This window comes from Vidua macroura, chromosome 11, assembly GCF_024509145.1.
Source record: "Vidua macroura isolate BioBank_ID:100142 chromosome 11, ASM2450914v1, whole genome shotgun sequence".
Classification (NCBI taxonomy): domain Eukaryota; kingdom Metazoa; phylum Chordata; class Aves; order Passeriformes; family Viduidae; genus Vidua; species Vidua macroura.
The window spans coordinates 13,790,055-13,817,627 of record NC_071581.1 but is presented as its reverse complement, the minus strand read 5'-3'; the positions used below and the strand labels follow the sequence as shown (position 1 = coordinate 13,817,627).

General features: G+C 38.9%; 1 protein-coding gene across 3 annotated transcripts in view; it reads right to left on the bottom strand.

Annotated features, from left to right (window-relative positions):
* NFATC3 (nuclear factor of activated T cells 3) overlaps positions 1–27,573 on the bottom strand; it is a 64,421-nt gene that overhangs the window by 13,998 nt on the left and 22,850 nt on the right. For 2 of the 3 annotated variants that reach the window (XM_053987282.1, XM_053987283.1), the window contains exons 3-9: positions 25,502–25,664; positions 13,493–13,692; positions 12,668–12,840; positions 11,780–11,920; positions 10,440–10,495; positions 9,677–9,803; positions 6,823–7,869 (exon numbers count right to left, since the gene is read on the bottom strand). In XM_053987282.1, the coding sequence (XP_053843257.1) occupies positions 6,823–7,869; positions 9,677–9,803; positions 10,440–10,495; positions 11,780–11,920; positions 12,668–12,840; positions 13,493–13,692; positions 25,502–25,664 (1,907 nt within the window). Of the gene's footprint in view, positions 1–5,108; positions 5,233–6,822; positions 7,870–9,676; positions 9,804–10,439; positions 10,496–11,779; positions 11,921–12,667; positions 12,841–13,492; positions 13,693–25,501; positions 25,665–27,573 lie in introns of those variants that run through there. The other variant, XM_053987284.1, reaches the window with a different exon arrangement.

Genomic DNA, 27,573 nt, shown 5'->3' with positions numbered 1-27,573 from the left:
AAATATACATTAAAAATTATTAAAAATGCCTTTATATTTTGTAATACCCTAAACATTCAAGAAAGCTTTTTACTACCTTAAGCACTACTAAAATACATTCTGTACCCAAAGAATATAAAGCCAAAATGAAAACTATGAAGTTGAAACAAAAATCAAGAAAAATGACACCCAGTAGATCTGTTTAACTGATGAAAAATTCATACTTTTTTGAATGATCTCGCTGTTCTGACTCAGTCTTTAATGAAAGCTTAAGAAAAGCTTTAAACTCAATTATGAGCACTCAGTTTGGGTCAAAGCAGGAAGTCAAAATTAGAGTTCTGTTATGGATACAGGCAGACCAAAGAGCTCCTGGAGTCATCCCATTTGGTTTTCAGGATCTCTTCTGACAGGAGCCAATTAACTTCCTGTTTTTGTAGCACTATCTGATTAAAAGTTTAGCCTGTGTATCCTTTACTGCTGCTGAACTTGAGCAGGATGTGCAAGCTGTGGGACATAACCTAGAAGATGTACTGGTTTTAGAAGAGTAAATCTCCCAAAACACTCTAGAATGCATGACTGTCTGCAGTGCTGCTTCAGTGAGTAGCAGAGAGTGGAGTTTTTTTAATACGCTTCGCAAAAAGAAGTTTGATACAAATGTGTTTTAGAGGACAGGTGAGTGAATTGCTCTCCTGACAGAGGTAACAAGGATCAGCAAACCTCAAGGAAAACTATGGACAGACTGCAGCACACATTTCCTGGGACATACACCTTCTTCTGTCAGCTCCAGACAGAACTCTACCAGCTGAATTTATGTGAAGAATCTCTGCAACTACATCACATTGCTTAGTGCAATATATTTAGCCTGGTTTTGACTCCACAAGACCAGCAAGTGTCAACTTTCCCTAACAAAAAAGAAGGAGCTGCCAGGCTCTAATTAACCCTCAGCTGTCCGTGCTGGAGCAGCCAGCTGATTGTGCTGCTCTGAGACCAAACCTGTCACACATCAGGCCATGGCTGCTGTGGCAAACTACCACAAAAATGGCAGGTTGCCTTGCAAGTCACCATTCCAAGCCATAGGCCAGGCTTACTTTCAGTAATTTCAGGTTTAATGCCAACTTCATTAAGCAGTACTATTTTTTTTTTTTCAATTAACTGTATGGAATGTTGGAGTATGGTTTTTTCCTGTGCACATTACGTACAGAAAAACTAAATGTGCCTGTAGAATCATAGCACCAGCTCTGCAATTACCTACTACAGTTACAAATACCCTGCTCATGGCTTGACTTTGCTGTCACACTCTGCATTTCTGTATCCTGGTGAAACCAACTCATTGCAGTCATGTTTACTTTTTCCCTCACACAAGAAGAGAGCTGAGTCTGACACAGAATTCAGCACAAGCCTTGAGTCTAGAGGACACTTGGGCTGTGCGGTGGAAAGTGGTGCTGAAGTGTCTGTGTAGATTTCTTCCAGGGTCACAAGGCGCACTGAGCTCCTTCCAGTTCTGCTGCGACTCCCAGCAGCCACACCTTGGTGAAGAAGCGCCACCTGCACTGATAGAAGAAGTCTCTAACCTCTTCTAATTCTTGAATGGGAATCTTTTTGAAGTGGTGAGTCAGTTGAGTTTACTTTGCATTAGTTACAAGATGTTCTGTGGCTCTCCCAGGGAGAGCTGGCCACAGACACCTGAGGATTTAGCTGACATTTTTACACATTAGAAATCTGTAACTGGTCTTCTTGGGATGCCTCACTGACACAGATTTTATGGACACAGTGAGTGAATCCCCGAGAAGATATGGTCAAACCACCCTTTAACTGCTGACAACCCCTGATGCAAAACATTTCACCTTTGCTCACTGCTCCACTCTTCAGCTTTTAGACTACTGCTCGGTCTGGAACTTCATTTTGCTCATAACATATATTTCTCAAAGTAGATTTCCATCCTCTTTCAATACATTCCAGGCTCTGCCTTATCACCTCAACATCTCACTGCAGGACTGCTTTTTACTACTGCCTCATACTGCTTGACAATACAGATTTAATAATCAGAATGCTAAGAAAGGAGGAATCTGAACACAACTTTACTGAACAGTTTATACTGGTAGAGTTTTCAGAATGCCTTTTAGTGCAGGATTGTTGTGACAATTCCAGGCATCGTGTAGGTTGCAGTCCTTGGCCTTGCTGGGCACACTGCAAGGTGCAACATTGCGCTCTGTACTCAGGAGACAATAAAAACACCTTGGATTTGAGATGTACCTCTCAAGTTTGAGCTGCTCTCCTCCACACTACACCAGACTCCAGCATTCAGTACTTTCTGTGCTTCTGCAGACCTCCAATGGCAGGATGCTGCATTAACACTGATCTGTTAATGAGTAAGTTTTAAATATAGACAGAAATAAAAAGTATAGTCCTTCTCCAATACTTTCTTATCACTCACCACTTCAATTCTCCAGAAATTCAGCTGAAGCTACAGTTAAAAAGCTGCTTGCAAACATGTACAAGTCTTCTAGCCAAGATCAGAATAATCTGAGCTTGTCAGCAAGAGAATTTGTAAGCTAGAGAGTTATCACAGAACTATTAAAATGAATGAATGCTAACAGCTTAGAGTTCTACATGGAATGTGTCTGACAAAGCAGCCTTACTGCTTCATATACACAAAGTGCTTAGGGGATTTCTAGTTATGATTTATAGTAAATGCACATACTGGATTTTTTAATCTCCAGCTTTATGTAATGGAGATGCAATGAGTAACAAAATGTAAGAGGATTAGTAAAAGGTCATCCTGATTGCTGAATACAGCCAAACAATACCTTAAAAATGGTTAAATACAGGTGTACATGTTAGAAATCTCATCACTGTAGAAAGCCATGAAATCCAAGGTAAATTCCCTCCTAAACTGCAAATCACAAACGATTAAATTTGAGATCAGCAGTATTGGAACAGTGTTAAACCTAAAATTTGACAGTAGCAATAGGTAAACCACTACACTAGGAGCACTTTTTAAAAACAGAGGGGATGGATTAATTAGGCCTCATCATATAATCAGACTGAGTCTAACTTTGAGTAGCTTTTCTTTCAAGTGGGGAAGAAACTTTATTAGATGGGTGTGCAGCAAAGCCCAGTATGGATGATGGATATGGGAAAGGCCAGAAATGACCAGCTGCCTGTTTCCTGTCACTTCAGCTGTTAACCTGAGCTGTTGGCCAGAGGGCTGACTTGCTGAAAGATGCTAAGGGAAAAAAGGTCCAACACACCCAGGGATAGAAAAAGTCAAGGGGACAAATAAAAGTGCTAGAAGCTGCTTTTACTTAGTTCCAAAAGTTTCTGACCTTGTGCAGCCTCAGTACTGCAAAAACCTAAGCAGAAAAGAGAACTTTTTCAGCATACCTTTGAAGTAGTAGCATATAATACTACTTTGAAATTGTGTTATGTTTCAAATATTTTTAAAATGTAATTTGAATTTTGTTTCTATGTGACCTCATGCATTTTGATCCCTTGTTTCAAGTGAATCAGAAGGTGTTCCCTGTAGGATGCAAAAATGGGAAGAGGGGAAACAAAACATAAAAGCAAATTCAAGGTGGAGATAAGAGAAGTCTAAGGATATCAACACGGTCCTCCTGAAAAACAAGACAATGAAGAGTCACACAAAGTTCAGTGGGGGGGGGGGGAAGTAAAGAAGCAGGAAGGAAAGGAAGGAAAGGAAAGTTCTTTGTCAGACACATGGGCAGGATCTGCCTTTCCATCGTGTAATTTGTGTCCAGTCACAGTCTGAACAGAGCCCAGGTAAAGGGCAAGGGAATAAAACATTTCAAAAGATTCTCCATCTGGTCACTGACAAACACCCGGGACTTTGCAGGGAAGCTGCAAATGTGTTACACTTTCCAGCAGATGCTGGATCAAGACTAATCCAGATGCTCTTGACTTGAGCACTGATGGATGAAGCAGCTTTGTAGTTCTGTATTGTGCAGTGATTTGGAGGGGGTTTCGGTGTGCTTTTAAGAAAATACCCGAATTTTGGCTGAAGAGGTAGTAAGAGTCATTTCTAGGGGTCTTACTTAAATGAATTTATGTAACTATTATCCACACAGCCACATCTGGAGGTGGGGTGGGGGTTTCGCAGTTTTGTTGTTTTTTTAATTGGATTTTAAGAATTTTAAATCCAATTCTGTCAAGCTACACAGTAATTCTGGGATTTACTTTATCATGGGTAGTACTTCCATAGTACACTAAAATTTTGTAAAATATTTCTTAAAATATTTTATTTTCTTGGCAAAGAAATAGATACTATTTTAATTTTGAAACAGTACACATTACTTAAAAGAAAGAAGATAATTTATGCTCTCAGAGTTTTTTGTTTATTTTAAGACTACTTATTTAAATATTTAAGGCCAGTAATCCAGACATGATTTAAAGAATTTTCAACTGGCTTTGCCTTAGTGTTTTATTTTGAGAGGTTTATTTACCTTAATTGGTAACCCTCAAAACCCTATTTTCCAACTAAGTAGAGCTTTCAGGTTTGATATATTAGTTCAGAAAACATATTGTATCAACACTCATTTTATGTATGTAATTATGTTTGGATTTTTTTCTTTAATTGTTATAACATTATTGTAGAATAGCCTATTTGCTCTTTGTGCTTGGCACTATTTGTACAGAAACTAAAATTCAATTACACATGAAAAAGAAATTTTAGAATTATTTTTTAAACCAGAGTAATATGTCAGATAAATTACTGAAAAAAGAGTTCTTGTCTAAACATGGGTTTTTTTCCCCTTAAAGCTGATTAAGCAGAGGAAGTATTCACTCACATTGAGAGAACTGAGCAGCTTTGCTTCTTGTCACTGTGCCCTTCCAGACTTTTGGAACAGCAGGTTTCATGCTCGACATCTGATTTGTATTTGCAGATTGGAAATGCAAACAAGCCCCAAACCCAAGCCCCAGGAAATCATCGCACGGCGGCAACATGGAAGGGAAAGGCAGGAATCTGCTCACAAACCCAGTGCTGCTGCCAAGGGCAAGTTCAGCATTTAAATCCATGTTCAATTTTCCATATATGAAGTATGTTCAATCAGAGCTTCTTTAATTGTCTACAACAATCATTTAAAAAAAGAAGTTAATTAAGCTGTGGCCATTTGACTCCCATGTTCATTGTACTCTAAACCATCAGCAAGTGGCCATGCTTTCAGTGGGGCTCCGAGAGCTTCTCCTGTGATTGCACGGCTTTGTCAGCACAGGAACAAGGCAGTACTTTCAGTGCTAAGCAAAGGAAATAGTATCAAAAAGCAACAAATATTTGTGACATAGAGAAAAAAATTTTTTTACTGAGCATTCATTTTAATTTCTGAACAATTATAAACAAACTGCCAAGATGTTAATAAGTGCTAAACACTTCTGCTTACTTTGTGAACAGTCTAACTACAGTATTCAGTTATATTTGATTTGTTTCTACTTTTTTTGTGGCTGTGGAGAGAAGGATGAGAAGAAGGTAGGTTCTAACCTGACAATTCTTGAAACATTAGATTTCTTTCTTACGCCTCTATATAGAAGTATAAAATGCTAAATGCTATTTTTTTTGCTGCATGCTGTTTCATAAAGCCTTGCTTTTCTCCCCTCAGCAGGTCCTTGACAGAATCAGTCTCTTCCTTCCTTTCTAAATAAACTTAAGTTGATTGATAAACAGTGTTTCTAAAAAGAGAGCTTTGTTTAATTAAGGTGGCCATTGAATTGAAAGCTCAACTAGACTGGTTTCTCTTTTTTTCTTCCTACTATGCCATGTCTTTAAAGGCATTTCTTACTATATTTTATTACTACTGTCTGGAGGTAACAATAGCAAAGCTCCATTTATGCAGGGAGTTGGGACTGACACAGATTCTTAACAGATGGCCTACACTTAAGTCTTTATTCTACTGCTGATGCAATTAAGTAATTACTAGGGATGGTTAAAAAAAACCCCAAACCACAACATTTATGGCTACTTTAGAAAAGAGACACTGGCATGATTCCCTTTTACACATTTTACACAACTTTTAAGGCCAGGCCGCCTGCTCTTCCAGCCTTTATTAGGATGACATAGTCTTTAAATTGCTTTGCATCTATACCTCAAATAGTCTGATGTTTAGGATCTGATATTCTTCTTTTTTTACTTGGTTGGAAAATATTATAAATAACTATTTAATTAATAATAAAATGAAAAAAAAGTCCAAATATTTACAATACAATCCTTTATAGTCTGGCCTTTAGCATTATAATGTCTTTGTTCTGCTTATGTTAAACAAGTGAACTTCTCAAAAAGGTAGTCAAAGTGGAGAAAGCAAACAGCCACTGTGAGCAGAGGTGCTGAAGGATGACAGGTATCTACAGAATGTCTGTGAGGAGACCAAGACAGTGCCAAATGCATGTGACAGATTATCAAAACACCAGCCTGCCCTTCAAAACTGGGACAACTCCAAGAAACAAGACTCCATACTACATCTATGCAACTCAGATATCGTATTATGAGTTTTACTGAAGCATATCAATGACACAATCAGAAAAGACTTCAAATCACTTTCTTGTATACAAGGTGTCAGTGTGTAAGAGGTGATCCTCAAGCCTTGTTTTACAACAAAACCAAAATCCGTGGGCAAATCAGACTAAAATGCTTGAACTGTATAACTACAAATTAACAGCTGATATAATTAGTTTTAAACAAGTTGTTGCTTTAAACACAAAAATATGACTCCATTCTGATGATATAAATTTCCTTCTGTGATGAGCAGTGTGTTCTAAACAAAACAAGCCTCCCACACCCACTTTGTAGTTTAATGCCCATTATAACCCCAGTATGGCAATATTACATCCACTTACCATCATCTAGCGTGATGTCTTGTAGTCCTATGGTTTGAAAATTCATTTCCCGGTCTTCAGGCTCTGGTTTGATGTGAACAGCTGCCCCCTCGGGTGCAAAGGGAGATGAGTCACACACGGGGTGGGGCCCCAGGGGTGACACCGTGCCCAGGGCTCCCAGCGCGGGGCTGGCGGCCTGCGGCGAGTGCTGCCCCGAGCGGCTCCCGGGCGGCGGCGACGGGGCGGGTCCTGAGCTCGGAGATTGGTAAGGCAGAGGCTGGAGCTGGGGGGAAGAGGGGCCGGACAGCGGCGAGTGGCCCAGCGGGTGGGAAGCTGTCGGGGACGGGGAAGAAGCGGCCGCTGGGTTTGGAGAGTGGTACGGGACCTGCTGCAGCTGCGGAGAGGCCTGGCCGAGGGAGCGGCTCATTGCAGAGGGGAGGGAGCCCTGCCCGGCGCCCGGGCAGTGGAATCCCATCGATGGCAGGTGAGCGGACGACTGTCCCGAATGAGCTGCATGTGCCAGGGGGTGTCCTGCTGGACTTGATGCGGACACAGAACCTGGATTTGAAGAATGGAACTGCACTGGTGGTAGAGCTTGGCAGCTGAGATTTATCAAATGTGGTACAGCCGTGTCCTGCGGAAATGAAATCGCATCAAATCCTTGGCCGGAGGCAGAGTTCATGGGAAGACCGGGCTGTCCATTGTACACATCGGTAGGCTGCATAGGCTGGTAAGAAGGCCTCACAGGAGGTGCTGATGTTACCTGAAAAGACTGAACCACAGCAGGAGGCAAAACATGACACTCTTCACTTGGACTGAGGTTTCTACCCTGCATATGTGGCAGGTGTGGCACTGCCGAGGTCACCATGGCCGTGTAGGGCGGCTGAATGGGACACACGAGGCTCCTGGGTGACGTAGACAGCAAATTGTCATGGGGGTGGCCTTGCTCTGGTGAAGGCAGCTGGGCTCGCATTGAGTGCAGGCCCTGGACGCTGCCCGCGTGCGGCAGGGCCAAGGACGGAACAGCAGACAAATCCACCTCATCTCTGTGCTCTTGCTTCATTATAACTAGAAAAAGTAACAGTAACAGTTTTACAATTCCAGCCCATCTGCGGCAAATACACACCAACTGCTGTTTAACAACCACAATAGCACTGTTAGTGTCATTGCTTCCCTTCTTCTGCTCTGCTTTCACCTTTGTTTCTATGCCTGCTACATCAACCCTCCAAGCCAGAACAACTCTCCCAGCAGGTATTCCAGGGCAAGTATCTCCCCTTCCAGCACATCTTCCTATGCAATGTATGATTTTAAAGACATTTGCAATGCAGCCAGAGAAAGTCCAGTTCATCTGAAGGACCTTCTTGTCACCAGAGGGGGGGGAGCTGCTGCTGGGCTCCACTGAAAATAGGCAGATGTGAGCTCAGTATCACACACTAGGAAATGGTGAAGGAAAATTTTTGCAGGCTACAGGCCTTCCTTAGCCTCTGATCACAAGGACAGCTGAACTTTGGAAACCCACGCCCTAGCTTGAGAAGCGCCACGTTTTAATTACAGCGGCTCTTTAAGCACATCCCCCAGTTTCAGTGATGGCAGCAACTGTTCTTATAAGAGCTACAAAGTGACACATTTTCAGTTACAGGTTTATTTTTTTTTAAACTACTGGTAGGCTACAACAAGATACTGATCTTAAGTACAAGTAGAAAAATGCTAACAGTTAAATGTCATTTACTATTTTATAAAATACAGTTAACTAAATATTACAGTCAAATGAACTGTAATACATATAGAGTGTTGTAAGTACTTGTGTAATAACAGCTGCAGTTACAATTCAGTTTGCTTCTTATTTAAGTAATAACTGTCATTATTTCATTCCACTGTTTAAATAACTTAAAGATATTTCCAACAAAAATATAGATGTGTAACTATCTTAGGAGCTGATATTCTTGAAAAACAGTTGACAAATACCACAGAAATCTGATAACACAGTTAATGTGTACTTGGCATACCAGACACCTCGGTAATACTGCCTCAATTTAAAAAGTAGGTAATTTTAGAGCACAACAAGCGAGCACAGCTTATTTTAAATTCTGTTAACTAACAGAAGCTGGCTTTGTCAGCATATACAGAAGTTTTAAGAAGTTTATATTAATATCTGTATCTGACTTTAAAGACTCCTTCAGATATCTGACTTCAAGTGCTCCAAGCAGCACCAAAGGGTCCCCACCACCACTGGTACCCTGGGAATTCTGACTGCTCCAAATGAGCACGCAGCTGAAATAAAGCAAGAGGCAGGAAAGGAGCAGGCACTGCACATCTGGTGTAAGCTCTTCCTCACACCAAGTGGGAGGGAAGAGGCTGTTTTACTACATCTGCAGTTAACATGTCCTGGTTTTACTTCCGGCTAAGTTACAAACTGATTTGTCTCAGTAAGCTCCAATATGTCCAGAGTGGGGGAAAAAATAATTTGACCTTCCTTGTACCTAAACCTGTTTTTTTTTGGTTTTTTTTTTTGACATTTGAGAGTGGGGAAAAAAATGCAAAATCTGTTTTTCTATGATCTCACTATCCACTACGTCATCACGAGGGTTATTTAAAGAGCAGCTTCTGAGATTCATCATCATTCTCAAAGAAAAGTAGAATACAAAAATTATTGTGTATAAAGTGTAATGAAGAAATAATTAGCTGTAGTCACAGTACTGGAGCTTATTACTCTATATTTCAGCTTTTTAATTAGACAAGCTTTAGTAACTGTTTTACAAACAGTTCAAAGCTAATCCTATGTACCTGTCAAAGGAACAAGACTGTCTGGAGTATTTTTATACATCCACTTTAAAAAACAAAATAAAATGCCACTTTTGTATTTTTCATTTGATACCTGGTGTGTAAGTAAAACGTTGAGATTGGCTTTTTTTCCTCTTGCCATTGCAGAGATAAAACTGCACCTGAACTGCAGCTGTGATGGTTTTGTTATGGTATGGAGGAACTTCAAGTATGATGTTTGCCTACAGGAAAGTTGAAATAAAGATGTTTTACACATTAAATGCAAATGAAACTGTTAATTACAGAAAACCTGAAACACTTATGGTAAATCTAAGCACCCTAATATTTTGAAATCCACAAACTTCAAGTTCATGCACATTACATAGTAAAACAGTACTACAGGCAAACTTTTATTTGGAGAATTTTATTTTCTTTTAAACACAAATGCTCTGAAGATAATGCTTTAATTAAATAGACATATCATCTAAAGGATGCTTTGCTTATCTGCCAGAGCACAAAAAACCTTCTAGCAGTTAAAAACCTGCATTTTGGATCATCAAGCTTTTAGAAGAAATTTTAATGCACTGGAAGTAATTTGTCACGTTAGCAAAATTATCTTAAGTTTCCACTTCTTAATTTTCAAGTTCTTTTTTCACTGCTTTCACAACAAGCATGCTATTTCCAGTTCCTTCAAAGCATCCTCTTAATGGCTACTTTATAGTGTTAAGACAATTTAGAAGTCTACAATTGTCTATCTGAATTAGTCAGTGATCTACTTACTTTAATATATGAAGTTTAAATTTCAGAACAACAATGAAAATATAAATTTTCACATAAAAAAAAAAAAGCTTTCTAAAATAAGAAAAAATGTTTCTCACCCCTTGACACTTTTCCCTAATTATTTTCCCTTCTACCTCCCACTGAGGTCGTCCATCTGTTAAGAAAAATTTACAAACAATTCAAGCAAAAAGCATTTTCTTAACACTTTAATAATTCATCTTAAAGACATTTAAATACTTAATATAAAATTGGATTTATTTTGAGTCACAAAGAGGCTGTTAAACTGGCAGACACACACTGTAAACAAAGTACAGAGATGCTTTAGGAGTTTCAGCACTACAGCCTCTGCAGTTGCCTGTTGTGCAGGACTGTGCACTGCACCCCAGCGTGCTCGTCCCCCAGAGGCAGACTGAGCTGCAGAGGAGGCTCTGAGTACTGGGAGTGTACACAAGGCTTCTCCCCTCGTGTTTCTGAAACCTTTCTGAAGGGTGCTTAAACTGCTGCTGCCACTTGTGCTTATTCAAACAAACTGCTGATGACGGGAGGCTGAGTCAGCAGCACAGATAACCCGGGCCACCCCTCCCTGCCCGGCCCCAGGGTCACGGTGCCCGCGGGCTCCCCGCCCTGAACCCACAGACCCCGCGCTGCAATGCTGGGCACGGTGCCCTGCCGAGAGGGGCGATCACCTGGGCAGCCTCCCCGTGCTCTGACCCGGCATCAGCCACACCCTGCACCCAGCACTCGGCTCTGCCACTGGCTGCTCTTACAGGTAACCAGGGAACCACAGCAGCAGCTCTGCTTCTTCCAGAGGTGTTCAGCTTGTGTGGCAAAACACACGATTACATAACATTTTGTATTTGCTAATAAAAATAACACCACTCTTATTTACATCTATATGGAGATAAGAAGATGTAGAAGAATTGGACTTGGTTTGCAAATTTTTATTTTTAATAATTTCTTTTGCTACTGTTTTCCTGAAACTTCAAATCAAGACACTTAAGTCACCAAAATGATAATTTAAGCTGTTCAGATTTTATGTTTTATTGCTTTCTAGCTAGCATTTATTTAATTAGCTAAGGAATCAGTTCCTACGCATTGATTAAATCAGATGTAACACGGTATCAATGCCAAATACTACAGTTCAATTAGATCCCATTTTCACTTTTTCATTTTTTATAATAAGAAGGAACAAATACATGGTATGATCTGTTAACAGCATCTTTCAAATACACACATGCCAAGTTAGCTACCCTCTGTCTTCCTGAATTAGAAGTACTACTTCATTAATAACTGCCAACCAGCACACAGATCAGTGCCCAAACAAACTTTTCCATTAGTACTCAGGACTTTCCTTTCTCCTTTTAAACATCCTTATTTCTTAAAATCAAGCTCAGGTACTGAGCTTGGTTTGAAAAAAGCCCAGCAAGACAGTATTTACCTTGTCCTTTTTCAAAAAATATAATTTTGGATTCTGGAAGAAAATTGGATCCTGTCACCACCATTTCATGGCCTCCATTTACTGAGCAGCTGTTGATGCTGTACTTCTCAATCTGAGGAAGTTCTTGCGCAGATCGCTGAGCTTTAGAAATATTAAGGGAATAATTATTACTCGCAACTTTAATCATAATGACATTTATTTTATGATTCTAACTTGAAGAATCAGGGATGAAACTAAAATGACCATCTGTTAACATACACATATCATATTTGTCTATGATTTATCTCTGCTTTTAAAATTATTTTGAAATTACATAATTACAGAAAAGAAACACCAAGAAGACATGAATGCCAACAGTCTCTACTATTACAGCAAATTCGATTTTTAGTTTAGGAGTACTGGATTAAAAATTACTTTAGTAGTTTCTGGAAAAAATGAATTCTAGGGGAAATTCAGATTAAGGTCATGCCTTGATTCCTTAGTGCCAGTATTTAACAAATCAACTCTCTAGAAGTTCAGCTGTTCGCTAGATATTACTGTATAGGGAAAGTCATGGTACAGACTCTTGTCAATGAAATGGTATCAGCTCTAGAATGAATATTTTCACTGAGATGTATCAGCTGCATGCACAGGCACTGCTGAAGCTGCTGTGTGACTGCACTGAGGTTAAAGCCCAAACCCTTGTTTTTCCTCTAAACCGCCAAGCTGTCCCTTGGCAAGTACCATCTTTACTTAAAGACATATTAACTTTTGGTAATCGAGCTCTTTACACACAAAGCTTTTTACACAATTGCAGTATTTAATGCTGGCAATATTGTCAGAATGACACTACTACTGACACATGCGGAAACCATGAGTATAAAAGATGTATAGTTAGAGCAATCTTACAGCATTCAACAGGTATGGAAGCAGTCTGCAGAGATAAGACTTTTCCACTGGGCTGTGGGATGTGAACACGGAACACAAGGCGCACTCTGGTGTTCTTTCTTCCAATATCTGTCTCTCCTTTCCGGAGCTCTATGTCTGAATTGCGCAGTTTCAAAATACCAGCACAATCGATACTGGAGATAGGAGAGGATGGACAGATGGACCACAAGAGAAATGGAAGAAAACCAATCAAACTACTGCCAAAGTTCACTCTGAAAGCCTTTTGTTAAAGAATGAAGCTGTTCTATTTTTCCCCACATTATGGTATTTTGAGGGTTATTTTCATGTCTGTGATTGAAAGAATGCTTAGTGTGGAAACAGCAGCAAGTACTGGTGAAACATTTTATCTTGTAAATGTCCAGCTGCTGCTTTTTTGAACCTTCAAAAGATTGTTTGTTATTGCACATTATTTAACCTCCAAAGTGAGTTATTTAACATAGTAAATGTGATTTACAAGGAGCAAGAGACCACTATTTAGTTCTAGTTCAGGAAGGACTAGAGAGTGACAAAGCGTGCCCATCAAATCCCAGCTGCTATTCCACACATTCATATGAGACACACAACTTCAATCATATACCACATTTGTACGAGAGCTTCCCTGCCTCTCTGCTCCTTTACTTCTGACTGTTCTCACACTGGCTTGCTTGAAGACATTTGTCTCTTCATCATGACCCAGATTTGTGGAAGATATGCTAATTTTACATGACTTTTCTTTCACCTTTGCACAAATGAAGAAAATATAAACTACACATAGCAACCAAATGGCTAACTCATGCTGTGATGTACCTGGCTGACATATTATTTTCTGGAAGAAGAGGAATTTCCAACACTTTGGTGCTGGCAATGATGATCTCCTGGCTGGCGGTGGCCACGGTCTTGCCGGTGATGCGGTGCACCTGGTAGAAGGCGTGGGGCCGCAGGTAGCGATCGTCGGCCGTGCCAATGAACATCTGCAGGTTCACCGGCTTCTCGCTGTAGCCCAGCAGCTGAGGGAGGGGCACATGGAATAGCAACAGGTTAGGTGACTCCCACTGCATCTGTGTGTGCACACTACAAACATACAACCAGTCCAAAGAGTTAAGAGTCACTAGTATTTCATTACAAACTTCTTCAAACTCTTCAGCAAGCAGAAAACTGAGTACAGGTATCTGTCGCCAAACACAAGGACTGGCAACAATTACTGGAACGAATCAGTTCCAAAATGTCATTATTATTTCTGAATCTCTCAAAGACTATTTTTCTATCTACAGAATTTCTATATCAAAGCTATGCTATAGGTCTGTTTCTGGTACTGTTTTTAATTACTAATTACCAATTTTACTAAGATGCTTTTCTTCTATGAAATGGAATAGCAACTTCTATTAAACTTAAGTTTTGTGAATGCAAATGTATCAAGTTAGGACAAAAAGATTCAATTCATATCTAGAAAATCAAATGTGGTTTATTTTTGGCAAAGAAAATATTTCAAATCCCCCAATTCTGCAAATGTTAATTTACACATCTTTCCGTTTCTCAAATACACATCCAACCACCAACACACTCAGTTACCATAAAACCACCTGGTGCATGAGCTAACTGCAGCAATTCTGGCACAACACTGAAACAGTAGAAAAAAATTATGAACTGAAACTAGAAGAAAAAACCCATTTTATGATAGTACGTGGGTAATTTGTTAAGGAAACAAATGTAAACAACAGTAACCCCAGTTTCCTTTAACCCCTGTTATTATAAATCTGAAGCCTACAGAGTACTTCTTACAAATCCATTTTCCTTCACCTTGCTGCACTTGGCAGATTGATGCAGGCTGCAAGTTATATAATTGCTAAACTGCACTGGAGCAGATTTACGTTTCATTGACTTTGACATCAACTTATGTTCAAACGGGAGGGAGGGACAGACAGTCATTCTTTGATCGTGGTTTTGTCATGTCAATATTTTTGTCTCTAGGGAGAGTTATTTGGTCACACAACAATATTATCCAAGCTCTTTACAGAACTAACACTTAAAAACCAAACAAAACATGTCAATTTAACCTACTGAGAAGAGTAATTTAAGCCAGTAGTCAGCGGCACAAAAGCCCAAAGCACACCCATATCCAGCAGTAAGAAGCCCCACTGCTGGTGCATCACTCCTGCCAGGGAGTTTTATGGACCAAATATGCCTGGTTTCTATATTCAAGGTACAGCTTGGTTTCTATATTCAAGGTACAGCTTGGTTTCTATATTCAAGTGGCAGCACCTGCCAGGCCTGTCACTTTTATTAGAGCTTTCTCAGTCAAGAATAGAAATTTAGGTTTCAACAGAAGTCTGGAAAGACTTTGTTTTGCCAAATATGTTATCCCTGGAGTTCTCAGTACAAAAAGAGCTAAATCCAGCTAAAAGCCACCAAACCAAACTATCTCTTCAGCCACTGAGTGGAGACAGTCTAGATTGTCAGAGTTGCTTCCCATGTAAGTAAATGTGATAAACAAGCATTTAGAAAGGTTACAGTAAAGAACCTCCTGTGACAGTCAGTGTACTGACAGGTTTCTCTCCCTTCACTGTCAGAAGTCAACTATAAACTACAGAAACACCAGGAACTTTCCTCTTAGTGTTGCCATCGCAGTGGAGCATAGGGACTTTTACACCAATTAAATAGATACACATGCATAAGTTCCTTTTTATGCTTGATGCAGGACTCCAGTCTTTCCAAAAGTGTCTTTTTCATTAAATACCAAATTAATAATTCATTTTTTTATTAGTCTGAATTGTTTTAAGAGTTTATAGAAAATTAGGATATGTATTAGTTTAGCATTATAGCAGCCATCTTGTCACAAGTTCTCAACACTATGACTCCACCATCCATTTTCCTCAGAGTTAAAATTAAGTCTCAAGACAATGGAATACAGCCTAAATGTGACGTGAGTTAAAAGTGTTCACTTTAATACTGGGAATTATAAAAATTACAAGCCAGACCTATTCAAAAATTTGACTGACTTCCAAATGCGGTCATTGTGACAAAGCTAATTTCCAATTAAGGTTAATCTTCCCCATGCTGAACAATAGACATGTACACAGCAGTTCTAGAGATACTGGTGATACCAGAGATAAGGAAGGGTGGGGGATACTTGTAACACTAAGCTGGTCTCTCTACAGTGCATGAAGACCATCTTCTACAGAAGACACAGAGCAGGAGCTCAGTTCAGGGAAGCAAAACATCCCCATGCCAGCAGTCACACTGGTATTGCCCAGGAGACTCTATGGCCAGGTACACTGGCAAGGTAGCAGAGACTTAAAAATATATATTTGGTATTGCAGACAATTAATTGCTTTTATTCAAGGTCAAGTAAAAAGAAACACCACCCCCCCCCCACCCCCCTGCCAATGTAAAGGTATAAATATAACCAGTGTGTGCAATACCTGTGGCAATAAAGTAAGCCAGGGAGTGGGAAAGAAAGAATGACCCCCATGTACTCCAGCACAGAGTGCAATTCAGGGCCTGACTGCACCAACTGGACCTCATTACAGGAAACATCCCAGCCTTAAGCAAGCAGTGGACAGGCTGCAGTGTCCCTGTGCTCCCAACAGCCACAGCCAAAAGCCACTAAGCTCAACAGGCTGTGCATGCTAACAAGAGAGCCTGATGTGCTAGTGAAACTCAGGCAGCTGGAGAGATTGTGGACAGAAAAAAACTGATTTTCATTATACAAATCTATGCTTTAGGATGAACATTTCCCCCTTAAATCTTGTGTAATAAGCAAGCTGGCAACTCCAGGCTGACTTGCCATTATTGATGCAAAACCTACCTTGTGAATAATGAAGGAGACTTACTACCCCAAATCAACTTCAAATCAGGAAAAATTATTTATTTAGGCATTTAAAATGCATTCCCTTAAAATACTGTTTTGTTCTCATTCAAAAAAATATTGATTGTTCTTAATTTCACTGACAGCAGGGTGATGCTGTCTTACCACCTTGTCTGCTTCATGCACACTTCTGTATGTTGAACAGCCCAAACATTTAAATCAGTAAAAACCCCCAATCTGCTAATTGTTTTTCAATGAAAATAAGTACTTAATTAACTTGAGAGAAAAGGTACTGTATTTTGTTCAAAAATATAATAAAACCATGGTATCTGTATCTTAATTCACCTTAGTAAAGAATACACACAAATAAGAACAGAGTGTGTTTTTACAGACCAGAGGTATTTAAATAAACAGCATTTTACAACCTACTGGCAAGTGCTGCAGAATCAGCACCATGAAGAAGCATTATGGTAAGGCACTACAGTATCAGTGTGCTCAAGATTCAGTCATGGGTCTCTTACAGAGGAACAGTAACCTGAACTACTGGTTGAGCCCTAGGAAGGCTTTCAAGTACACCTTCCAGCACTTATTCCATTAATGTGCAGTATTAGAGCTGCTCACTACAAACAAAAAATTGCTAATTTTACTTAAAAAAAAGAGATAGCACTTTCCCAGGAGCAGCAAACAGTGTGCTGCAGACAAGCAGTAAGTTACTGCACTGTGTCACTAGTGACCTCTAGAAACCCTCCCCTGTAACAGAATCCTGACACACCACCCACTGCTCTGCCGAGGAAACTCAGCCAAGTTGTTTTTGTGTTTCTATATCGTTTCCATAGCAAAGGTCAGTGCCTGCGTAAGTTAAACTAAAGCTGGAAGGCTAAAGACTGAAGGTCACTACAGGATAAGCCACAAGGGCTTCATGCCAAAGCAGTTCCAGCCCTATTACTACACTGCACACAGGAAACCCCTGCATGGCACTGGGAGCTCAGAGCTTTTACCAAGCAACTACAAAGGCAGGCACTTAATGAGACAGTTTTGGATCATCAAGAAGCTGTATTGTATGCAATAAAAACAACAAATGTTCTTAATGCACACATGGAAAATCCTTTAAAAACATGTCACGCTAGAGACTATATGGATTAACTTGATCACTGAAGACAGCATTATTTAAACTTGGAATTTTGTGACAGTGGTGAGAACCTTTCCTTGCTGAGAAAAACAAAGAGGTTACGTTAATTAAGAGGCATCAACCTGGAAAAAATAAATTAGCATTTTTCCAGATTTCATGCAGATTATATTTGGGCCATAGCTGGCTCACATATCATTGGTTCCATGCTCTGATCAAAAGAAAACCTTGCAACTTGAAAAGCTTGTGAGAAGACTCTTTTTAGTCTTTAATGCTTAAAATTTTTACCTCCTCGTCCCACTTTATTTTTAAATGATGAAGGTTCTGTCCACATTTTCAATTTATTGTTGTAGGCCAAGTCTTAACAATCTCTATTCAACTGTAAAAGTGTCATTTCTTAAGACATACAACAAAGCTTGGGAAAAATATCCAACAGGAAATACACATTTCACAGTAACCAAGTACTAACAGACATCCCTAGTATACTTGGAAATAGTCTGGGTTTTTGAACCAAAGTATCCAAAACCCCAAATATCTAAAAGTGTCACTGAATCCAGAAATAATTTCAGCATTCCATACACCTACACTTTCAGTCTTAGAATTTAAGAGAAAACGTGGAACTGGGAGAGTGTGTGTAGAGTGGTGGTGGTAGGGGAAAGATCATTTCATCAGTTAGGTTTTATGCTCAGCTATCAAGTATACTGTGATACCAACAACATTCAGATGGTGCCAAAACCTATTTGATTGTATTTTTAAAGCATTTTTCCTGCAAAGCTTCCCAGCATTTATTAGGAAATTTCCATGCTTAATCAAAGTTTCATTGGCGCTTAATACTCATGTTTTATGTGCCTTTTTTTGCTTGTTAATTCAAGATGAAGATTCCATTGCTTCTTTGCCTTTGCACAATTAATTCACTGCTTATGGCATTACTGGATTGGTGAAGTAGGCTGATTAGAAAGAAAGCTTTTACATACAAATAGGCCTCCCTAAAAATAGGGCACACTCTTGAAATACAATGCAAGTTTGACATAATCAAAAGTTCACAATCCGTCTTCACCAAATGCACACCAGTATCTATACAGAAATCCTCAGCTCAAATGTGAAGAACAGGGAAGGAAACTCATCTGTGTGAAGACCCACAAGCACTATCTAAGCATTTACTTCAGATAGAGATCTCCAAGGCTTTTCAACACCTTGATATAAAAAGCAGGTTGTAAATAGTTATTTCCCCCTTGATAGACTCACAGCAGCTGGATGCATTTCACTGACTTCTGTATTCCTAAGAACACCCCCCAGAATGACAAGGAGGACAAAAGAGAAGAATGCAGGCCCCACTGTAGAGGGTGAAAAGGAAGAGCTGTTCTCATGAATCAGGTACTTTTTCCTTTTACTTTGGAAGCCTGAGCAAAATATGGTACAGTTCACTATGAAACCTAAACAATCCTAAAGGAAAAGAACCTTCATTGCTTACATTTCAGTCCACTTCAAAAATAAAATACAATTTCTTTTAAAAAGAAATTATTTAAAGAAAAAACTGAGCCATCTAAATGTTATATCCTCTGAGAAAAGGAAGACATGATCCACAAGCCTGGAATCTTTTGGACAGTGGTATCAGAGAGGCACCAGTGCATGGCTTTGATTAACTGAACTTTTTTTCTACAGACATTTCTCCACAAGAGTTTGAGTGGTGTGTAGCTGTTTTGCTAAAGAACTGTGAGGATTGCTGGGTTTAAAAGCTGAAGGGCTATCTGCCAAGCTGAACAGCACATCTATCAGCCATGACTTGGGATGACAAGTAAGGGATGACAAGGATCCAAGGGCATGAAGATGAACATAATTTAAAACAAAAGACACCATGACTAATGCCAGTGATACAATTTATTGTGAATTTATCAACAGTTGCATTTTGAAAAAACCGAAGCACACCATGGGCATGAAATGAAGAAAGCAGAGCTCAGGGAAGCTACTGAAAGTCAAAATTACCTCAGTCATCCTTTGCAGGCTTGCAGAGGTGCAGTGAGTGCTGACCTATAATCTCCAATGGACTGTTTAAAAGAGACTGCAGAAATGGATGGAAGGAAACTCCATTCAGATCTATCATGCAATATCCCAACCACTGGCTCAGAAAGTCTTAACAGCACATTGGATTTTTTTTATAATTTCATTCTGATTCTGCAGAGGTTATAATGTTACAAAAAGTTAAATGTCTGATTGTAAAGTTCAATATGTTGAACCAAAACATCTATTTCAATCCCTTCTTGATGTGCAGTACTATTTTTTGTCACTTGATTATTTGGTGCACCTTTGCATCAACAAAGAAGGAAAAGCAAACACATCAGAGAAGTCTACCTTTGTGTTTTGTTAAATAAATTCATTGAGTAGACTGACTTGAAGACTTTAAAATAGTACAGACCTTTGCAATTGTGAAAAAAATAGTGACAGATAAAAGGAACAAACTTTAATAAACTATTAGGTAGGGGCACAAGTCCAACTAAAGGCATTTTAAAGGTCGTCACAAAAACAAACAGATCCTGCAAAGGACTAAAGCAAAAGAGTAATGGCAAATATCAGTTAGTTCATTATTGGTCATGGTACCATGTGTTTACACATGTACAGAACATTCTTCAAGGTTTAAAAATTTGGACTTATTTTTCTGAAATTGCACACTTTTACACACTCACTGCTTCCAGGATTTAATGTGTTTTAAATACTGACTTCAGGCATTTTTTGAGGTGTTTTAGCCCTGTCCCATTTTACACTACGCAAAAAATGATATAATCTAATAGCTAAAATATTATTAGGCTAATACACAGTACAGAATTGCCAGTCCCATGTAACCAGCCATCAAACCATCCATCTGCACTTGGCTCTACCACACTCTCAAAAAAAAAAAAAAAGGTGCTATTTCTGAAATACCAACTCCAAATGCTAAGTATGCTATGGAGAGTTTTTGGACAAGCATTGCTGGGATAGGAAGAGGTTATTCTCACATAACCTGTAGAAAAAAGGAAAATTTAGTAAACCAATGATACGAAAAGCAGATGACTTTTTATTGGTTTTTGCACCAATTACTGCATTCTCCGAAAATGAGTAGATGCATCACTTTTGCTATCTGTTTTTGGGATTCTGAAGCAGAAGATGCCTAAATCTTGAAAGATATATAGTTTTAGAATATCATCCAAAGGTCAATGTTTTTTGCCAGTACAGCCCATTACACAGTTCACACAGGCTGAGATTTACCTTCTCTCTTTTACATTTATTGGCAGGTTGCTGTCACCAATCAACAGCAGGCAACTAGAGCTGGGATACAGCCTGCCTTCTGGTGAGGGACAAACCAGGAAAAAATTCAAGACAAAAATGAAAATTAAAGAGTGGAAGCCAGGAAGAATGGGAAGGGTTGCAAAACACAGAAAAAAATGTGCTGTTTATTAGACATAGAGAAGAGGAAGAATTCCAATATTATACCTGATATGCAAGTAGTTACATGCATTGGCCACAGGGAACAGCTGGGAAAAGGTGACAGCCACAGAATTATAGGCCAGGAAACATACACTCATTTAGACAATGCTTTGTTAATTTATTTTTATCAATTTGATATTGGATAGATCCTCTCTTGTTGGTTGCAGTTTCTTCCATCAGGACTCAGGCAGAGTTTGACAGGCTTTTTGAGAACACATTCCTGTCTCAGAACTTTCAAAGCAGTTCAGAGTGAGTTTACTTTTGCTCAATTAGTTTACTTTTTTCTTCCACTGCAGCACTTCTCATGACTTCAAGTTCTGCAATCACTTTAAACAGAGCTGACACAGAGTCCCTCTTTTACAGATCTCCATGAAATCTCACACAGAAAACTCTTTACTTGTCAGTGAGTAGCAGCGTGTAGCCACCTAAATAAACTGGCCTTTATCTAATATTGTTTTGATTTTTGATTTTACATCTTTTTTGTCAGCTGCAGAACTGCTGAGTTGTCCATATGGATTCCACAATGCATCCCCTCCTCTGTTACCATGAATCTGCTACAGGAATAATTCTGCTTGTGGCAGAGGAACAGAATGACTCTATCCTTAAGCACTTTGCAGTACAGGAAAAAGACACTTCTGGTCCAGGCTAATTCTTAACAGCTACCACCACTCCAAATCTATCTTGCATACACGGATTCTGTACAGTGTCTGTTGCAGATACACCATCAGCTGTAGAACCAATTACCCATCACAATCCATACCTACACCTGACTCGCACAGTGGCCCCAGGACAGACACTCCTTGCACACAGAATGGTGCTAAGGAGTAGCTGTGAGCCCACATCCCTGAGTACATCACTCTGTGTGGTTACAAGATGACCAGCATGGACATCACCTTCTTTCCTAGCAACAGGACAAAAGATAAAAGTAAATACTACTTCTTGTGCACAACACAGCCTTTATGGTTTACTACCAAAAGATGTCATCAATTTAAAATCCTTGAACTCAGAAAATTGCAGAAAATTACATGAGTAACAGGAACACAATATATAAAACAAGTTTGCTTATTTTAAAAAGAGAAGTTCATTTTAGATCAGAAAGCTAAGTTTTTAAACTAAAGCTAAAAAACCACAATCCCAAAGAGATTCTTATCAGGTGCTCACCTGCTCTAAAAGCCTTTTCTGTTTTTGATCATAAGCATTATCCAAGTGAGGTCTCATGAAGAACCCTACCAGTTCAGACAGCAGTAAACGCTCATTTTAGAAAATTCTAAGTGCAAATATTATTTTATGTACAATTGTACCCATGGGAAGGGTGAAAATTCAAGCAATGATGATTGTTCATTTAGAGTTGGATAAAATGTGAGGGCTACTTGTTTAAAAGGCTTAGTAGATGGGTGAATTGCAGACTCTTACCTATGAATTAGAATGGTAAAATTAGGGAGTGCTCAGAGGCTGTCTCCTTGCACTACAAAATTTCCACATCATTTGCATGACAAAAGCTCAACATGCCACCTTTCTCCTTGCAAACCATTCTGCTATATTATTTATTCCTTCCCTGTGAAAAACGTCAGCATTATCATGCAGATTCTCTACCAAGGTAAAAGAAACTGTTTTAGATGACAAGGATTAGTTGGAACAAGCTCCCAAGAAAGCAGAGCTTAAAATGAAAGGTATCTGCTACTTAGAACATTTTGCATTAAAAAAAGCTAAAAACAAGGGAACATCATTATAGAATTAGCTTTCTTAAAGTTAAGGGATATACAAAGCAAAGCATGATTCTCCACTTATTTAATTTCCTCCCATTTGGAAATAAGCTGATTAAATGTACTCACAACAGATGATACCAAATTTGTCAGAAGCTTAGTGTCCTAGCAACAGGTGTGGTACAGTATTAGTAATAGACTAATGACATGCACTAATACATTAAAGGCTTGAAGCCATGTACTATCTTAAAAATCTTTAAATAATACATCAAGTGCACATACAGAACTACAGAGGCTTCACAGTTTGGAGACTAAATACTCCAGCTTTCTACAAAATAATGTTCAAAAGCAAAACAAGTTGTGTAAGAAGCAAAAGCACAGAGGCCTTCAGGCACCCAATGATGTGGCAGTTGGACTTGACAACTGCTGTAGATCTGTTCCAATTAAAGGATTCTATTCTCTTTACCCACCTCCTTTCTCATCTCTAACACTGGTAAACATACAGCTATTTTACACAGGAAAATGTGGAGTACTTTACTGCAATGATCACACACATGAAGTGACTGCTCTAAAGCTGAGAGCACCAAAAGCTTCCTATCTCCTATCAAACACAACAATTAATTTGCAGTCCAGCTGGAAGAGACCAAATTGCAAAGTTGAATATTAATTTGCATTCATTTTAATTTAGAGAGGCATAGTACAATGCATATGTTGAAGCGTAAGACTGGCAGACACATAAATGCCATCCTCATTTTTAAGACAGCATTCTCATATAGCAAAGTTTTTCACAATTTCAATGCAAATAAATAGCTTTTAAAATCATTGGTGTAAGTCACCCACTACAGATGTTTCTTCTAATTTGCATTACTGCAGTTAGAAGCATCTAGTTCTGTAAGCAAAAGAAAGCCCACATATTTGTCAAATCTTGCAAATATCACCATAAATTCCCTTAATGCAAATATTAGTGCAAAACATAAGCACCCAGAAAAAAAAAATTAAACAATATTGAATGCGGTTCACAGCACTTCAGGAAAGATTTATTTTGTCAGCTAAAATCTCTCAGGTTTCTGTCCTCATTAATGATGTGTTAAATTCCACTGCAAGCACCTTGGCATGTGGAAGTTGTGTCTACTTGTCCTCCACTGACTAAAGCAACACAATACTCCACATGAAGGAACGTGTCTTGCCAGCTTTCCAATCCCAGCCTAGTCCAGGCATCCTCAAATTTCTCTAGTTTGCAGCATACACTTCCCTAAGAAGCACCTGACCTTTGCCTCTACTGTGCTAAGAAATCCTGTAGGTCTGACAGAAGGAGAGAGTTGCAGCTGGTTAAAAACACTGAGCAACTTTGCAGGGAACATGAAAGCTGGATGAAGAGCTCAGCTTAAGAATTGCAATGGAAAAACAAGGAAAGACATTCAAGAAAGAAGATGGGATGCAGATAACCAACCCTTTATAGAGGGAGAGAAAGGAATGATGCAAAGTCTTGAAGAGGAAAAAAGGTGTAATGAAAAAGTTCAAGATAAGCTAACAGAGAAGAAACAGTTTGATAAACAGCCCAAAGAATACAATTAGGAATCAGGTTGAGGGAAGATATTCATCAGATGAAGACCCTGGAAGCAGAGGTCGCTTAGACTAATAAAGAGCAGCAGATTGTCCAAGACACTTAAACTCTTTTAGCATATCTTCATCTATATAGATGAAAGGTAATGATGTAAATACAGAGTGTGACACAATTCACTTGCCAAAAAGGAGGAATAAACTATAAGGAGGAAAAGTGATAACATGTTTATACTACAGTAAGAGTAGGAGAAAGAATGGGGACTGATTATGCCAATCCTATCAGCACTTTGCATCTGGTCTCCAATTATAATGAGTTACTTTCAACTACTGGAAGAGGATAAATATATAAAATACATTTTTAATATATAGACTGTAGCAAAAGATTTAGGACCAAAACACTAACTTTATTAGAAAAGAACATGAAATATCCTGGATTTGGAGGAAAAGACAAAACGTGCTGCAACCTTCATGTAATCAGATTTTTCTCCCCTATTTGTTTTATAAAGATTTTGTAACTGTTGTCTGATTTGTCTTATAAACAAGCCATTAAATTTTGTCTTAACCTGGCTTGGAATGAAAATAAAGACCATTAAGCAATATTGAGGTAAGTAAGGAGACACTGCTTTCACCTGAGGATGTGGCAAACAGAAACCAAGGTATGTTAAGGAGCCCTACAGTTTCTCAGCACCATTTGCCCCATGTTCAGTGAATGAGGGTGGGTTCCCTTCCAAGTTGTGTGAGCCAGCTGTCACCATGGATATTAAAGGAGACATCAGTGACTATCCCTAAGCAATCCAGAGTCTCCCCAGCACAGAGCAAGATATTTGTGTGCACACCTGAACATTCCAAGCCAGAGAGCAGCACATCACATTTTGTGCACAGAGTTATTCCAACAAGACCAAACCCACATATCTTTCTCTTCAAAGAGTACGATGCCAAAGCCAAGTCTAATTTACCAGGACCTTACACCTAATTCTGAGCTCAACAATAATTGGTTTTATTGGTCAGCGTTTTCAAGATAGTTATCATTACATTGAAGGGAGAAAATCTTGCCCAGGAAAGGCTGTAAGCTTCACAAAAGGTAACAATTCACAGCATTGTAAATACCAGTAACTGTAGTTAAAAAATTACCTTCTATTCAAGAAAGCCAAACTTCCTACCTTTACTACAGGATGTCCTCCAGTAGATGCTTTTACTGCTCCTCTGCTTCCTTCTGTTTCATAGTGAGCTCTGTGATGAGTTTTAGGCTGGACTTCTATTTTCAGTTCACACTGCCCATAATGGCTTGGTAAAGGCCAGTCAAGAGGTGGCAATGAAGATGTGCTGCAATCAAGACAAGCACACTGTGGTTACATGAACGGTGCCATGTGGCCACAGCACAAAGCCTTCACTGTAAAAGGCAGACAGACAATGATGTCACTTCCCTAACAAATGATAACCAAATAAGCATAACTATCATCTTAAAACTGTTCTGTGAAAATTCCACAGTTTTGCTGGTACATTAAAATCTTCAACTAGAATGGAATTTCTTCTTTCCAACACCTGAGCAAAAGAAAGGTACTCTATGACCCACACTACCAGTGCTACTCTATAATGCCTTTATATTCACTTTTTAACCTTAAGTATATCAGCAAGCAAATTCAAATGTGGTCTAGAGGGAACAGTGTAAACTCAATCGGCCAGTCATTAAGTTTTAACTTTGCATTATTTTCCAGCTTGCTGTTTTTGTTTTCCTTTGGCAAGCACTGCATTTTGTTAACTATCATTAAAACGAACACTATGTGATCACCCTAAGTTTTAAAAAGCTACTTGCTCTATCTAAGCATAAAGACTTACTGCAGCAGGCAACAAAGACACCTAAAGTTGTGTTCAGCTTGTCCACAGACACTTACATACAGTAGCAAAGTCACTCCAGGGAAGAAGAACAAAATACAGTAACAGAAATAATATGGAAGAACCTCAAACCAATGTTTACCTTTTACCTGCACAGATTTATAGACTTAAGATTCTAATAACATGAACAGTCAGATTCAAGCCAGTAATTACCTGGTAGAGTAAATTAAATTATGAATATTTAGAAGTGAAAATCTGTTTATCTCTTATGTACCCAAATTTCTCTGTCAAAATAGTTGGTATACACTGAACAGACACGGTACCTGAGAGAACTCTGTTAATGCAACACAGGCTATACACCAATTATTGGGAGGTATTACTGGAAGTTGAATGAAAAATTCAGTCAAGAAAAAAGTGTTTGTTGATCATGACCACTCTCCATACAGTGTCTCAGAGAGACTTACTCCTCCTGCAATTAACTAACTATAATGTGGCACGAGTTGCATCAGACTCACATTATCTTTTGAAAAAAGATTTGGCATACTAGGACAAACATGGAGACAAGAAAATAACCAACTCTCAAAATTTTGTCATTCTTTGAAAACAAAAAGAAAATAACAGCATGAGAGAGCAAGGAAGTGGACTGTGCACGTGCAGATGCCTAAAACGTTAAAAAATTGCAAAGCTTCCAAAACAGAGATTCCCCAGTAAATGACACAGCTTTTGAGGCTGCACTGCATCAAACAGATGTTTTCTAGATGTAGCTGGTCTGACAGTTACAGCTGCTTCCCTTTTGATGTTGGATAGCCAAACTGTTGTTTCTCTCTGAATATTTTCCTTGCTGTCTCTGTCCCTGAACTTCTCAGTAGCAGTGGATTCTTTACAGGTTTTAGGGTGCTCTGTCATGTACCTTTCTGCTTTGTAGGGATATCAGTTTTATATTTTTGCTTCCACATCATCCTTACACATTTTTCAGACAAGTACTATAGAGGAACACATTGAACCAAACCAGTGATCTAACTTGGGTTCATTTTGAAATGTAAATTCTTTAATCCTATTAATTTAACAGTGTCCTAATTGCCTGTACACCTTTAAGCAGAACTAAGGGGTGGGAAGCAGGGTGGGAAGCAGAGTGGGAACTTCCTAGCCAGCACTGTCACCTTCTTAAAGTCACACAAAACCACAAGACTGCACATTAAATAAATCAAAAAACCCAGCAGAATATAGTCTACAAACTCTTGGTATTTTGTTTTTTGTTTGGTTTTTTTTTTGTTTGTTTGGTTTTTTTTTGTTGTGTTTTTTTTTTCTTTTTTCTTTTTTTTTTTTTTAATTCTAAGTACAATTCAATATAAAATGAGAAAAATCATGTCAGCCTTTGGGGTGCAAGAAGTAACAAATC